The sequence below is a fragment of the Hippoglossus hippoglossus genome, chromosome 14, assembly GCF_009819705.1.
Source record: "Hippoglossus hippoglossus isolate fHipHip1 chromosome 14, fHipHip1.pri, whole genome shotgun sequence".
Lineage (NCBI taxonomy): Eukaryota > Metazoa > Chordata > Actinopteri > Pleuronectiformes > Pleuronectidae > Hippoglossus > Hippoglossus hippoglossus.
The window spans coordinates 9,663,486-9,677,918 of record NC_047164.1 but is presented as its reverse complement, the minus strand read 5'-3'; the positions used below and the strand labels follow the sequence as shown (position 1 = coordinate 9,677,918).

The window sequence follows — 14,433 nt, the reverse complement described above, 5'->3', positions numbered from 1 at the left end:
AAGAGAGTTCCATGGTTTCACGTCTGTGTGTTCATGCATCACCAGGATTACTCATACACGCCGGTGCTGACCTCAGTGTGATGCATGACATCAAAATGAGTCGCATAGCGATGTCGGCTGAGTGAGTCACAAAGGAAGTCACCAGTCTGACGGCGGTGACACATACAGTACTGGTCAACCTTCCCAACCAAGACTCCTTCACTACCAGAGCTGATCAGTAAGCAGATCTCATCCTGACCTCAACCTGAACCAAACCAAACCACAGAACGAAGACAGTTCCACATTCAATCATTTCTTTAATAAATAAAATATTTTTTTCATGCTGCCAAACTAGTGCTATTTTCAAATGACTAAAACCTGAAGCTTGTTCTTGTCAAGTAAACACATTTTCTACCTTTAATACCAGTGGCAACACTATGAATTCTATGCGTTTCAGATATGCTCTCTTCTAACAGTCACAGAAGTGTTTAATAACAATACAGGATGCTCAGCTCTGGCAGGAAATTCTTGTAAAAACACAATTGCAGAAATGCAATTCGTGCCAAGACATCACATTTTATTCACTAAGTTGAAACAATGAGAAGACCTTGACTGTTTTTTAAGTCTGTTTTTGTCCAAGAGGGGTGATTGATTTCTTTGTGCAGCCACAGACGCGTTTCTGCTCCTTCTTCTCTCTGTTTCAGACAGATTTTCCTCACGGGCAATTAGACCAGAGTATAAAAACTGCTGTATAGGTTCTTGATTATCAAACATTTTCAGATTTTTGGCGAAACTGAAGAATTTGTCAAGAATCAAAAGTCAGAATTGTTCAATTCTGAACCAATATTCACTCTTGATTGTACTGAGAAGCTACTGGTCGGACAGTGTGTAACTGGGGCAGCCCCACATTGCTCAAAGTGTTCCGTTATAGTTTAAACTGGACAGTGAAAACAGTCTTCAGGCATCATGGTGTAAATCACTTTATACAGTAACTGTATGTGCACTTGGATGAAGGCTTAAGAGATCATTGTGACATAAAGTGGCAGCTGAATACTGGTCTGTGTGTGTGTGTGTGTGTGTGTGTGTGTGTGTGTGTGTGTGTGTGTGTGTGTGTGTGTGTGTGTGTGTGTGTGTGGCCAGCAAAATCCCCTGAATGTTCACTGAACAATTATAGAATCGGCTGTTCACTGGTAATCCTCTCATACACTCCACTGCCCCGTCTGTCAGTCTGTCTGTCAGTCTGTCTGTCATCTGCCTGTTTGTCTGTCTGTATGACTGTTGTCGTCGGTCTGTTGTCTGTCAGTCCTTCTGTCTGTCTGTTGTCTGTCTGTTGTCAGCCTGTTGTCTTGTCTGTTAACTTCATTATAAGGGCTGATCAATACTCCTGACGAGCAGGCAAGTGTGTGTGTGGCGCCAAACAAAACTATCACCCCCCCACCCATATTAACACACACACACACAGACTGCTGGTGGGCAGCAGTAATAAAGTCACACACACACACAAAGAAACAGGTACAAATGTGTAAGAGGGACCAAATTCGAAACAGGAGAAGTTTAAGTCAGCGTCGTGTTCTCCGTGAAAGTCTCGTTTTAAAAACTGTGAGTGATCTGGGATGTTTTTGGTACCGTTTTGATTCTGTTAGTCTCTGAGAAATGCAAAATATGGTGAAGGTGCTATGATGATCACTGTGCAGTTCTTGGGGGGAGCGACAAATTCAGACTAATCGCTAAGAGAAAATATCTATACACATTTGTTTTCCCGGATTCTTTGTCACTCATTGTCTTTTGTAGTTTCTCAGGAGATTTGGTTTCCTCTAGAAGTTGAACTGTTAAAGTTTGTTTTTCATCTCGTGCACTATGAGACAAAACCAGTGACAAGTCGCTGTGTTTATAGATCAATAGTCCTTCCCCATGTTTGGCTCTGATTAACCTCTCTGTTGTACTTTGGTTGGATCTGATACCTGATCAGTGCATCCAGCTTCTCAGTGCAACCTGATAGGTCTCATTGTAGATTTGCCTGAAAATATCTTGTGTGATGATCATGTTGCTTATAATAGGCTGATGATCCATGTTAATGGTTAAAGAACAGGGCTGCGGCAAATACAGGTCACGTTCTGGTTAGGGTTATGAAATCAAATGATCTGGTTAATGATGCTGGTTATAGTAAAATAATGAAATAAATTTTAATTGCAGATTAGTGAGAGGATGCAAACTCTCATGACAGTCACATGTGGCAACATAATGTCGACCTCTTTCTCTCTGCTCAAAAACAAACATCATCTGCAACAAAAGCTCAGTTAAATGATGATTTCAATGGCCAACAATTAAGTGCCAATTATTATTTCAATCAATCAATAAACAAAATATCGAAAATGCCAAATATTTGATGGTACTATATCTGCAATGTGACACGTTACGAAACAAAATATCTGCATTCGGCTGGTCGGGAAAAAACAAGATATTTGTTTGGGCATAAAAAAGTTTGGCATCACAGTTTTAGTTTTATTTCACAAACCAAAATGTAATAAATGAAGTGTGAGAATAGTATTAAATTCATTGATTATTAAAATTGGTCTTATACTTGTAGCCCTCAGGCTTCCTGCGCTGGCTCGGAACACTGGCAAGAGACTCGCTGAATCGGCCAACATGCACGTAATAACTTTGAAACTCTGCTGGACTAACTACTTCTTACCGAATCTGCAAAAATTATGATTGAAAAATTCCCTGCTGTAACCATTTGTAACCGCTCCTAAAAATAGTGTAACTTTACACAGTCAAATGTTCTAACAGTCTAAAACACCCAATTTTCCTCATTATAGCGAAGCCACAAACCCAGAGTGTTTGTCCAGTTTCACAAGTTGACTCTAAGTTTTTTATTACCAGCATTTAAACAGCAACGAGCTCATTAACGTCCGAGGCTAAACACGTTGTAACGTATAGTAACGTCCACTGTAAACAAGTGAGAACAATAAATGTTTATGACGATAAATCCACAAACTTCAGCCACATTTGAGGTGCGGAGTGTGTGTGATGTGCTGAGCGCGGTTCCCACGGTGATAATGCGCATCTACATTACTAATGATTGCTAACACATGTGCAGGAGCCACGGTGTCGGCACGGCCGCGATGACATCGCAGCATCACCACATCATCGCATCGTGACCAGCGCCCATGCCTGGATGATGTCACAGCAGAGGCAGCCAATCCTGGATCAGCTCCAGTGGGCATGAGGAGCCAATCGAAAGCAGCTGTTTGAAAAGGTCGTGACCCCACCCACCCAGATTCTTACCCTAGTTTAAAGTGAATGTGGTGAGCCTGCACGAGCACACACACACATGCACACACACACACACAAACACACACACACACACACACACACACACAAACACACACACACGCACACACACTTTGAAAGAGTCCCCTCTGCATGTACAGATCAACATGACAGGGTTTCGTTTTCAAAGCCGAGCTCATCTTTTGGTGCTAATTGTTTACATCTGCTGATCCTTTAAATGCTCTGCTTGATCTCCAGCTGTTAAACAAATAATCAGATATGACTTTCTGATCTGGAGACAATTCAAACACTCACCCTCCAAACGAGGGTTAAGCAGCTCACACACGCAGAGTTCACAGAGAGGTAAAAACACAAGCCACCAGAGATTTGAAAACGCATATTCGGCTGAGAAATTCAAAAATAACACAAACAAAACCCACACGGAACACAGAAAGGCATAATTGTTTTGTTCTTAGTGTTTTGAATTTATGTGCGTGTGTCTGCGCGCTGGTTCTTTGATAACAGAGCAGCTCTGTGTAGCTCAATGCAACTGAGCAGCTGCAGATTCGATCTCCGTAAGCGCAAGTCAGTCCTCCTGAAGTGTCCCAGTGAACATCATCAAGTTCACTGGGATTCTTTTTGCAAAAGGTGAACATTAATTATTTTTGTTACCTTCGGCAGCCTCTCTGGGTCCCCGGGGTGTCGCGGGATGACTTTCTGAAGCCTCTGGAAACCGTAGTCGATGGTTGGTTCATTCAGTGCTGCAAAGAACAGAAGCGGAAATGTGCTTTATTGTTTGGAACAGACAGATCTCATGAGACAGGCACTTCCTGAGTAAGTCTAGAAAACGGTGCCTGTTCGGAGGTGATGTCACGCTGGGGTGGATGCGATATAAAAAGTTCTAGCAAAGAAAGCCACAATTCAAGAATTCTACTACTTTTCGGCCGCTGGTCGACATTATTGTCCCCTAAAATGACCAAAGTACCACCTCTTTTAAAAACAGAGTAGATTGTATCACTAACAACAACCTAAATAAGCTGGTTTATAATGCAATTAAGTATGTGCAACATTTGATATACTAAATGTGTATATAGATATGTTTATTTTTCACTTTCTTTTAAATGGAAAAATAAGTCATTAGCTGTGGTGAACGCTATCTGATATTGGTTAAAGCCACATTTGAAGATATTTCCCACTTCCTGTTACCAAAAGGATGTTGTGTCTTATTTGCTTCTCCCTCCTTTTTGCCGCAGCGAAGGGTAAACATGTGTGGTAAGATTTTCCATTCCACCATCTGCTCTTTCTTGAAGCTTCTACTTTGTTTTTGCACCCTTAACCTCTTTAATGGTGTTTTCAACCAATTCCCAACAGTGTCATATAATGTAAAATACAGCAATGGGGGGAAGGAGACACTGACCAGTAAGCGTTGATGGGAAAAAAGAAAACTGACTCTTGCCCCTTGGAGAATAAAAACATAAAAATATGCAGATTTCCCAGTGGGATTTCATATTTAATCTAACATGTCTGTCTAAACATCCAGTTGATGCAAAACAACAGAAAGCTATAGCTGATGATTGTGTACATGAATCAACCAACAGTAGTGAAGGCTTCCAGCTCACCAGGCTCCCTGTCTCAGCAGTTTCAGCTGGAAAACAAGATATCTGACGCAAGAGTCTTGTTTTAAGCAACAGTGTCCTTGTTTGAAAACTAATGTTGAAGCAGAGTAAAGGTATTAAAATGTTATAGTTTACACTTTAATGTTATTTGTGTTCAATCTGAGTTTGAACACATCATAAACAGATACAGAACATCAACATCTGCACCAGTGAGCAGGGGGGTGCAGGGACTGGTGGGTTGAGGAATGAGGAGAAAGGATAACATCCTATTTAGTGACATTTTGTTTAGGCTTTTCCGTGTTGAAAGATAATGAACCTGCTCAGCATGATCTCGAGGAGGCGACAGAAGCCTGTGTTTTAGAGAGGAAGGTTTGGGAATGAGAAGATGTGAATAGGAAATCTTGCTGGAAAAGTGTTGCAGAGAGAAAAACACATCTTTCAACAACTCTTGTGTGGAGATTCTCCTCAACCGGAGCACTCAACCGCCGGCTGCAACTCAGGACATCGTTTACCATTAAATGTGCAGTATGCAATTTCAATTCAAACAATAAGTATAAACCCCAGCCCATCCACTCCTCTCCGCATCGGCCAATCGGCTTGCTCCCTCACTGCGAGGGACACCTAGCCACTCAGCAAAATCACGACTGTTTGCTGTCCTCGCTCCCAAATGGTGGAACGAGCTCCCCATTGACTTTAGGACAGCAGAAAGTCTACACATCTTCCGCCGCAGGCTAAGAAGATGGTCCACGTTATTCACGTTATGCAGCAAACTGCAATGAATAATCATGATCCCAAAAAACAGACGACTAACTGGCTAACTGGCTAGCAGTGTGTTTTTTGTAGCAGAGACGGGCAAGCCACGGGGAGTGGATACAGCATCAATAAAAGGCGAATCAAACTAAACGTCCCGTAGCCTTGAATGGAATTGGGGATTTCTCTGGGTTTGAAGATTGTTGGAAACATTATGGATTATGAAAGTCAACAAAATATATAAAGTATTTTAATGACTTCCACGCTGAAACTACAATGACGTACTCAGGCGCTGCTGTTTAACAAGTAGGGATCGGTGGGAGCAGCCGTGTGATGGTTTAATGCAACATATAAATGTTCAGAGATGGAGAGACCCGGTGGAGTAAGTAATGGTGTCAAAAGCATCAGTATGATGATAATAGTGCAGGTATAATCTAAAGGGCTTTAAAGAACATTTAGAGTTCACTTTAATGTTGCAATTACATTCTTCTACAGTCTTTATCCAATCAACACGTCAATCAACTCGAGCTCTGAAAGCTCCGTCAGTCAGAGTGATGAGTATTGTGTGTGTGTGTGTGTGTGTGTGTGTGTGTGTGTGTGTGTGTGTGTGTGTTTATTTATACGTGTCTTCACCCTATTGTTGAACCTAAGGTGTGTGTGAGTAAGAGAGAGAGAGGGAGAGAAAAATGGAGATAAAGAGATGTAGGTGTGGGGTGTACAGGTTGTGTGCGTTTGTGCTTCTCTGTGTTTTTGTGCGTGCGTGCTTTGGTGCAAGTGTGTGTGTGTGTGTGTGTGTGTGTGTGTGTGTGTGTGTGTGTGTGTGTGTGTGTGTGTGTGTGTGTGTGTGTGTGTGTGTGTGTGTGTGTGATGTCCAAGTGTGCAGCTGGAGTGATATTTGGTACTTTCCACATCCAGCTTTCATAAATTACTTGCAGCTGAATGTCCTCTGTGCTGTTTTTTTTTTGTTTCTTTTAGCACATGAGTGTGTGGTTTTTATATGTAAGTCTGTTTTATTATCACATCACACACCCAATTTTCTGGTTTCTGTTGTGTCCGAAACCACATAATTTGTTAGCAGTATAAGTTCATAAATTGTGAGCTGTAAAAATACCAGATGTGAAGCTGTCAGGAACAATACCTTCCCACTGCTCCAAGGAAACTTATTTCTTAAGATTATGATTTTATGATTCACATGTGATAAATACATCAACACAAGAGAAGAGAAGAGAAGAGAAGAGGAAAGGAGAGAAGAGAAGAGAAGAGAAGAGAAGAGAAGAGAAGAGGAGAGGAGAGGAGAGGAGAGGAGAGGAGAGGAGAGGAGAGAAGAGAAGAGGAGAGGAGAGGAGAGGAGAGGAGAGGAGAGAAGAGAAGAGAAGAGGAGAGGAGAGGAGGGATTCAGGTGAGAGGAGAGGTAAGTGAAGGAGGAGAGGAGAAAGGGAGCATATGTTAAACCATCCAAAGAAAGAAAGAAAGAAAAAAAGAAACCCAGTTATGGTTGAGAAAAACAAAACGACAAAAACAGCTGCCTTACAGTCGGTGGGATATCAACTGTCAGAATTAACTGCCAGTGTCAGATCCACACTGTTTGCATCTCTGGAGACATTTAACCGACGCCAACTCTAATATAACACACACACACACACACACACACACACACACACACACACACACACACACACACACACACACACACACACACACACACACACACACACTAACACACACTAAGACACGTATACAACAGGATGACTTTGTGTGGTTTGGATCCCTAAGGTCTTAAGTGTCTCCAACGGACCCTTTATTAATAGAACAACATGTTGTTGATGGCTTTGTGTAGATTTGTTGTATGTGTGTGTACTTTGGAGCCAAAAGGTCGGGTTTCTTCAATGATTTCTTTCCGCACTGGAACAGAAATAGTATCAGTATCAGCAGAAAACCATGCAATTGATTAAAAAGGCAACCGTAACACCAGCTTCAATAACCAAATGCACCCGTCTCCAACCTCGCAGAAGGTATAGAAAGAAAGAGTTGCTGGTTTGCATGGATCATAAATGGACGCGTGGAAAAAAAGAAAGAATTCTCTCCAGCACAGAATATACAGTATCTCAACATCCACTGCCCATTGGGCTGAGGAGGTAAAAGTAATGTGGTCTTTTTACTTTATGTATTGAAAAATTACAAGAGGTATTATCTTACAGCTGGCAAAAAAGGCATGTCCAGCACAATGCGTCAAAGTGTCTTTGCTGGTTTCAGACAAACACACACGACATTTTCTTATCCATCGTCCACAATGTTGAGCTAATGGACGTTGCACACATGGGTGTCGGTCTTAAAGTGTAGTATGTTTAATAAGTGGCAACCTAATGTCTAAACTGATTGTTGGCGCATTGGTCTTTTGAGGCAGCGGCATGCAATTGTGCAATTGACCAAAGAAAGCTGCTTTTAATTAATTGTAGCAACATTTCACTATTTAAAGAGTGGATAATCAATCTGAGCCTACATAGATGGGCCCACAACATGTGTACACTGCTTGTGACACATCATCTGTCTCTATAATATAAATCTGCCATGGTGCAAGTGAACATTGCCAAGTGCACTTTCTCCGTGCGCTTTAGACCATGTGCTTAGACTGTTAAAATAGAGCTGTAAGAATTTACAACCGGCCTAGCAACCCTGTGAGAGTCTGGAGTATTTTGGGCTACATGCTAACATCATGAAGAACATTTATGTATTCCACCAGGGACTCCCCACTGAGAGCTCTTTTTCAAGATTGTCCTGGCCAAGAAAGGCAGCAGCAACAACACTGGGTCCCATAAAAAAAAATGCTAAGGAAACACATTGTGAACAGATTGTCACAAGCTTAAAATACAGGGGTCACGTGGTATGTGTCCCAGACCACTAAGTCTCCAAGACATGTCCGTAGTTTCCTAGGGGATGCACGGTGAAGATTCGCAAACAAAACAAAAGAAAAAAAAAATGGTTCCATTCCATGTAAGTTTCATGACGGCTGCATGCATCACTGTTGGAAAACAACTAACAGGGACACGTCAGCCGAGGATTTGGTGACATGAAGCCTGAACCTGTTTCATCTCAACTCATTCTGCCACCCTGCTCCCCATGAAAGCATCCCAGCATGAACCCCTCCTGCTCTCCTTTACCTCCCCCCTCCTCACGCCTCCCTCTGTTCTGCTCAGCCCCCCCCCCCCTCTTTTCTTAACTACACCTTCTGCCACTTTCATCCAACCCTCCGTTCTTCCATCACTCCTCCTCCAGCCCTCGCTCTTCCTTTCAGAGGCCAGCGCTGCCTGCGGATCAATACTCATAGAAGTTTCATGAGGACGGACCCTCCACTCCTGTTTCACAATAAAAATGTGAAGAGAGGAGGGAGACAGAGGAAAAGCACAAGGGGGGAGGGGGGGGTTGTGTGCGAAAGAGGCATGGCGAAATCGGGTAAAAAATATCGTCTGTGTTGAAGCTGTGTGTCTAAGATTTATTATACAACAGTGACATTTTTCTTGTCATCATTTGGCAGCCTTTAAACAAAAGAGTGCAAAGAAGACAGGAGAGGGTGGGCAAGGGAGGACGAGGAAAAAAACAGAGAGGCCGTGTGGGTGAAAGGACGAAGAGGGCTGATGTAAAAGGAGAAGAAGAGGAGGAGGGGGAGGAGGAGGAGGCGAGAGGAGGTGTGGTGAGATCGATTCTCTGGCCAGCCAGCAGTTCAATACCACTGAATTATTGCTTCATTCTTCCCCTTATGAGATGAGATCTCTTTCTCTCCAGCTCCTCTTCTCTTGGTGACTCTCCGTGCGTTTGTGTATGTGTGTATGTACATGTGTGTATCTGAATACGTGTGTCAGTATATGTGTGATCCACTTAGGAGCGGATCAATACTTTACAATCTGGTTTTAAAAGTCCACCTTTCTTTTTGTCTTTCTTTGGTGACTTGTCTCTCTCTTCCTTTGTCTTCCTGTCTGTCTCACCCTCTGTACTTCAGTCTTTCAGTGTCTCCTGTTGTGTCGGGAACTGAAAGTTAAATTCCTCGTAAAAGAGAGAAAAGTCAAAAAATTGTGAGGCGTTCACTAAAACTTCCTTCTCACAGCTGAGGTTTGGATCTTTATGCAGCTGCATTGAAGATAAACCAGCTCTGTGTGTCAGTGTGTGTGTGTGTGTGTATGTGTGTGTGTGCGTGTGTGTGTGTGTGTGTGCGTGTGTGTGTGTGGTCATGTGTGTATGTAACGTCTCTGTGTGTGAGACGAACTATTGATTGTCACTTTGTAACATTGTGTGTTTATATAGAGTGTGTGATGCAGGGAATGTTAATGTTTCCCAATAGGCAGATCAAGCAGCCATACGGCGCAGCGTGTGTGTATGTGTGTGTGTGTGTGTGTGTGTGTGTGTGTGTGTGTGTGTGTGTGTGTGTGTGTGTGTGGACTATGTGATAGACCATCTGTTTACCAGACTAGTCACCATCTTTCCCTCATATCTCTCTGATTTACAATTACTTTCAACTCCTGCCCCTGTTTGAAAGTGTGTGTGGTAAGTTGTGTAAGACATGACTCTAAGCAAGTGTGGCTTTGTGTGTCTTTACATCTGTGTGTGCGTGTGTGTCGTTGCACAATCGCGTGTGTGCGCTCTTGAGCGTGTTTAATTGCTCCGTCCTTACACCCAGAGGCAACCACAGCTAGAGCACCAAGAACCCACGACGGCCAATCAGCTTTCATCACCAGCGACCTTTCACCAGTGACTTCCAGAACCAAGTCGACCTTGAGGCGGGGTCAGGCAACCGCAGTAACGGATCACGTTTCCTGGGTCACATGTTGAAGTGATCAGCCAATCGCGAGGTCACAGGGGGTCACTGCCGCCCAATAGGAAAAGCAGTTAGATGCCAGACGGACCAATTACCAGTCGGCTCGCCTCAGGGTCAGACCAAAAATGTTTTGACTGAAGAATATTAAAGGAAGAACTCAGGCAGAGTATGTTTGTCTGTACAAAGAACTTATTTAACAATTGACATAATGATCTTATTTAATGTGCTAAATGTTGTTTTGTTTGACTGCACTTTACACAAAACCACTTAGCAATGAGCTCAGGTACCGTACGTCCTCGTCTAGTCAGCCAATGTCTTCTTCTTCGATTTTCATATTGTAATTATTGTAATTTATATATGCAACCTGTTGCTGAAGGTGATTTTATTGCCATTTACAGACACAAACTTGGGTGTGGACATTTTCCAGAGTTTGCCTTTCACATATGAAGAAGGCAGCAGGAGATTCTGAGGCTCAGACATGTTCACAACAACAGCTGAATGTGTGGAGCATTGAGGCGTGCAGGAGGCAGGACCTGACATAAATTCTGCTGTAAAAATCACGTGTTTTTCGTTACAGCACCAGTAGAACATCATCGCAAAAAAATCTTTCCAATCTCATTTAAAGCAACTGACATATGAATTGCGTTATCACATACAGCCCCTCCAGAAAGTTTCAGGAAAATGTCTGAAAGTAGCTTATGTTAAAACTTCCTTTCCTTTATTCTGAACGACTGCAGCTGAAACACAAAACTCATCATTTCCCTCTGCGTTCTCAACAGGAAATATTAAAACTTTCCCGAACCTGACACCGACTGTAAAACTGACAATTTATTCATGCCAAGTTTTTTCATCATCATTGATCAGGCTTAAATCCTCATCTTTATCTTTGGTTAATTACCAAGGTCATTAAATGTCTCGTACCTCTAATAATTCATAGAGCAGCTGTTTTATTTGTCTGTCTCTCTCTCTCTGTAAATGCCGTCATCATTACGGTGTGATGGAGCCATGTTGAGCAGATCAATACCAGACATCGCATCACCTCAATCCATTTCCACATGTAGTGTATGTGCGGACAAAATGAGCAAACACACACTTACACACACGCGCGTTTTTGTCCTTTCTCTCCTCTGAGACAGGCTCGAGATCTTGAATTTAGCAGGAAAACACTCGGTCACAGTCACGAATCCGGTCAGAAATCAGACACACTTTTCCAACATTGGGTATTTGTGTGTGTTTGTGTGTGTGCTCAATGTGTGTGTTAGTAAACTGGGTGTTCTGGATGATTTCACTAATGACTTCAGTATGGAGCGCTATAAAGAGCAGACTGTTTAATTGTAGCTGGTTTTAACGAGCCTCTGATTATGGCAACATTCTAACGAGTGTGGGTTGTTAATGGTGACTAATCTGCAGTCATTAGTTCAACACTGTCTGGCCTGAGAGTGAACTGCAACTCATGGATGCTACACACACACACACACACAGGAGAAGGCTATTAGATATGCAAACAAACATTTCACAAACAATGAAAAATGAAACCTGCTCTTGAGAAACAAGAAGAAAAAAAGAGTGCACATATGTGTGTGCTTTTACCATTTGAGTGTGCGTTTGAGAGTGTGTGTATGTGTGTTTGTGAGCGTGTGTGTGTGTGTGTGTGTGTGTGTGTGTGTACAGTGGACATACCTGTATAAATGAACCTTCCTGGTGTGCCCTTGCAGAACTGTTTAGATTTGTAAGACAGAGTGACCTCGACGACCCCGGGAATGTGTCTGGGAGGCGTCTGCACCCGGATGGCATGCGGCGTGATCAACTGCGGGAAGAACGTGGCGACCAAGAGTCAGTGAACACAAACACACATCAGCAATACACCTACATCTTAAGTTTTGATGGGATTTTGTTGAATTATGTCGTATTGAAACACCTCTGCATCAAAACAACCAAGAACCATTTTTGACTTTGAATCTGACTTTGGATCCAGTTTTGATCACTGCAATATGTGATAATCTTTAAGGATGCTTTTGCGTAAACGTGCTTCCTGGAGCTCCACTCTTAAGTTTATTTAAGGTTGTGGGTTGAGATTATTGCATTTGCACTTGTTAATGTGGTGAAAGGCATCGCTTGCTGAGCTGTATTTACATTTGGATTTGGTGCATGTTTGCATCAAATTTGATTTACAGATCCTGCATGTGGATTTAATGTTTGCAGCAAACATACAGTTTTATGTTGTTTTAGCCAAAAATGTAGAATACATTTGAAATCAATTTAAATCTTCTCAATAGTAAAAATAAGTGTCTCATAATCTTAATAATAATTCATGAGAAAGTAATATTTGTGTTGGGCTATTCGGGGCAAACCATTTATGTAGGGATGTTTCTCAAAAATACTTTTTAGTATTTGGCAAAAAATGCGTAGGTAGGAGGAAGCGATAGAGACGAACAGAAAGTTGGCAAACATAACCAATCACTTTCCACTAAGATTTTTCAAAACTGTTTCTCGCCTCGGAATCAATGAGTGCAAATGAAACATTTGGTTGGCCAAAGTCCATTAGGAGCCAGTCTGAGGAACGCCAAGAGAGCTGAGTCAGTTTGAACTGAACTGAACTGAGACTCTGTACACATGTTAGTGTGTGTAAGTGTGGCTCTCAACACTGTAAACAAACCCCTCAGCTCTTAACACACACACACGCACACACAAACTCATCCACATATGCCAGCATGTACACACACACACACACTTAGTGTTGTTGTTGGAAAGGAGCCATGGTCGCTCGGCGCACACGGTGAGTGGAGTCAGAAGACAAATAAACATTCTGTAGAGGAGTGGCGTGGGGGGAAAAGTATGATAGTGAGCCCTGTATGTGTGTGTGTGTGTAAGTGTGTGTTTTTGCGAGCATTAAGCCGATGGCTATCAAAATCTGCTGATTGGATCAGTATTCCAGAGAGAAAGAGACAGAGGGAGTGTGGGTGAGAGAGGGGCTGCAGTCGCTTGTTGGTGGGGACTCATTAGAGAGGCAAACCTCGTTTCGACAAACATTAAGACCCACACACACACACACACACACACACACACACACACACACACACACACACACACACACACACACACACACACACACACACACACACACACACACACACACACACACACACACACACACACACACACACACACGAGCCTGACCATGAGGAAAAGTATGTTTTCATATTGAATTACTTCCAACGGTCGGAGGGCAAAAGCACACAGTCGAGGGGCTGAAACAACACGGAGACTGGATGCTGATTGCTGGCAAACTCACCTCGCTCCAAACCAGCATGGTACCGAAAATGACTTGGAGACCATCAAAGAAGTTGTCTCCGATGATGATGACTGTAGCGCCCCCCGTGGTCCAACCCTCACTGGGGCTGATAGCTTTAATGCAAGGAGCTGTTCCTAGGGCGAAGGGGAGGATTAGAGAGGAGGGGGGGGGGGGGGGAGTAAAAAAAAATCGAATTAACATACTATTTGAGATGCATTTGAACTCAACAGTTGTTGAGTAAAACCCACAAAATCAACATTCACTCGACAGACACGGACGGTTGTGGGAAAACATTTGTTTCCCTTAAACGCCAGAAAGTCTCTAAACAAGGAGGGAAATCTGACCTGAAGTCTGCAACATCTCCAGCTCATATTTTTTCATGCTACACCCACGATGATTAACACACCACTGCTAAACACTGCTATTCAAAGATTTCTTTTTCAACTTATACTTAGGTAGAAAAGTTTCCTCATGTAAATTTAGTAAAAAGATTACATGAATGAAACAAGTAACTTAGGAGGTTTAATTTTAATTTCAATACATTAAATCCATTTTTTCCAGTTTTCAGACATGAGAAGTTTGCTTTTCACTGATAAAGAACACAGCAGGTAAATGTGTGGAGCGGTTGACTTTTGCTTTCTCACATTCAGGATCATCTCAGTCTGAAAGTTAGAAAAGGACTTCTTCCAAACCCGCTTACTGTGGGAAGACCAGGA

At 42.5% G+C, this 14,433-nt stretch overlaps 1 protein-coding gene across 5 annotated transcripts in view; it reads right to left on the bottom strand.

The window, feature by feature from the left end:
- Window positions 1-14,433, bottom strand: part of LOC117774860 (transcription factor COE1-A-like) — an 85,784-nt gene that overhangs the window by 11,777 nt on the left and 59,574 nt on the right. For 2 of the 5 annotated variants that reach the window (XM_034607520.1, XM_034607524.1), the window contains exons 9-11: window positions 13,718-13,851; window positions 12,106-12,232; window positions 3,925-4,013 (exon numbers count right to left, since the gene is read on the bottom strand). In XM_034607520.1, coding sequence (XP_034463411.1) covers window positions 3,925-4,013; window positions 12,106-12,232; window positions 13,718-13,851 — 350 coding nt within the window. The remainder of the gene's footprint in view (window positions 1-3,924; window positions 4,014-12,105; window positions 12,233-13,717; window positions 13,852-14,433) is intronic. The other 3 variants (XM_034607523.1, XM_034607525.1, XM_034607521.1) reach the window with 2 other exon arrangements.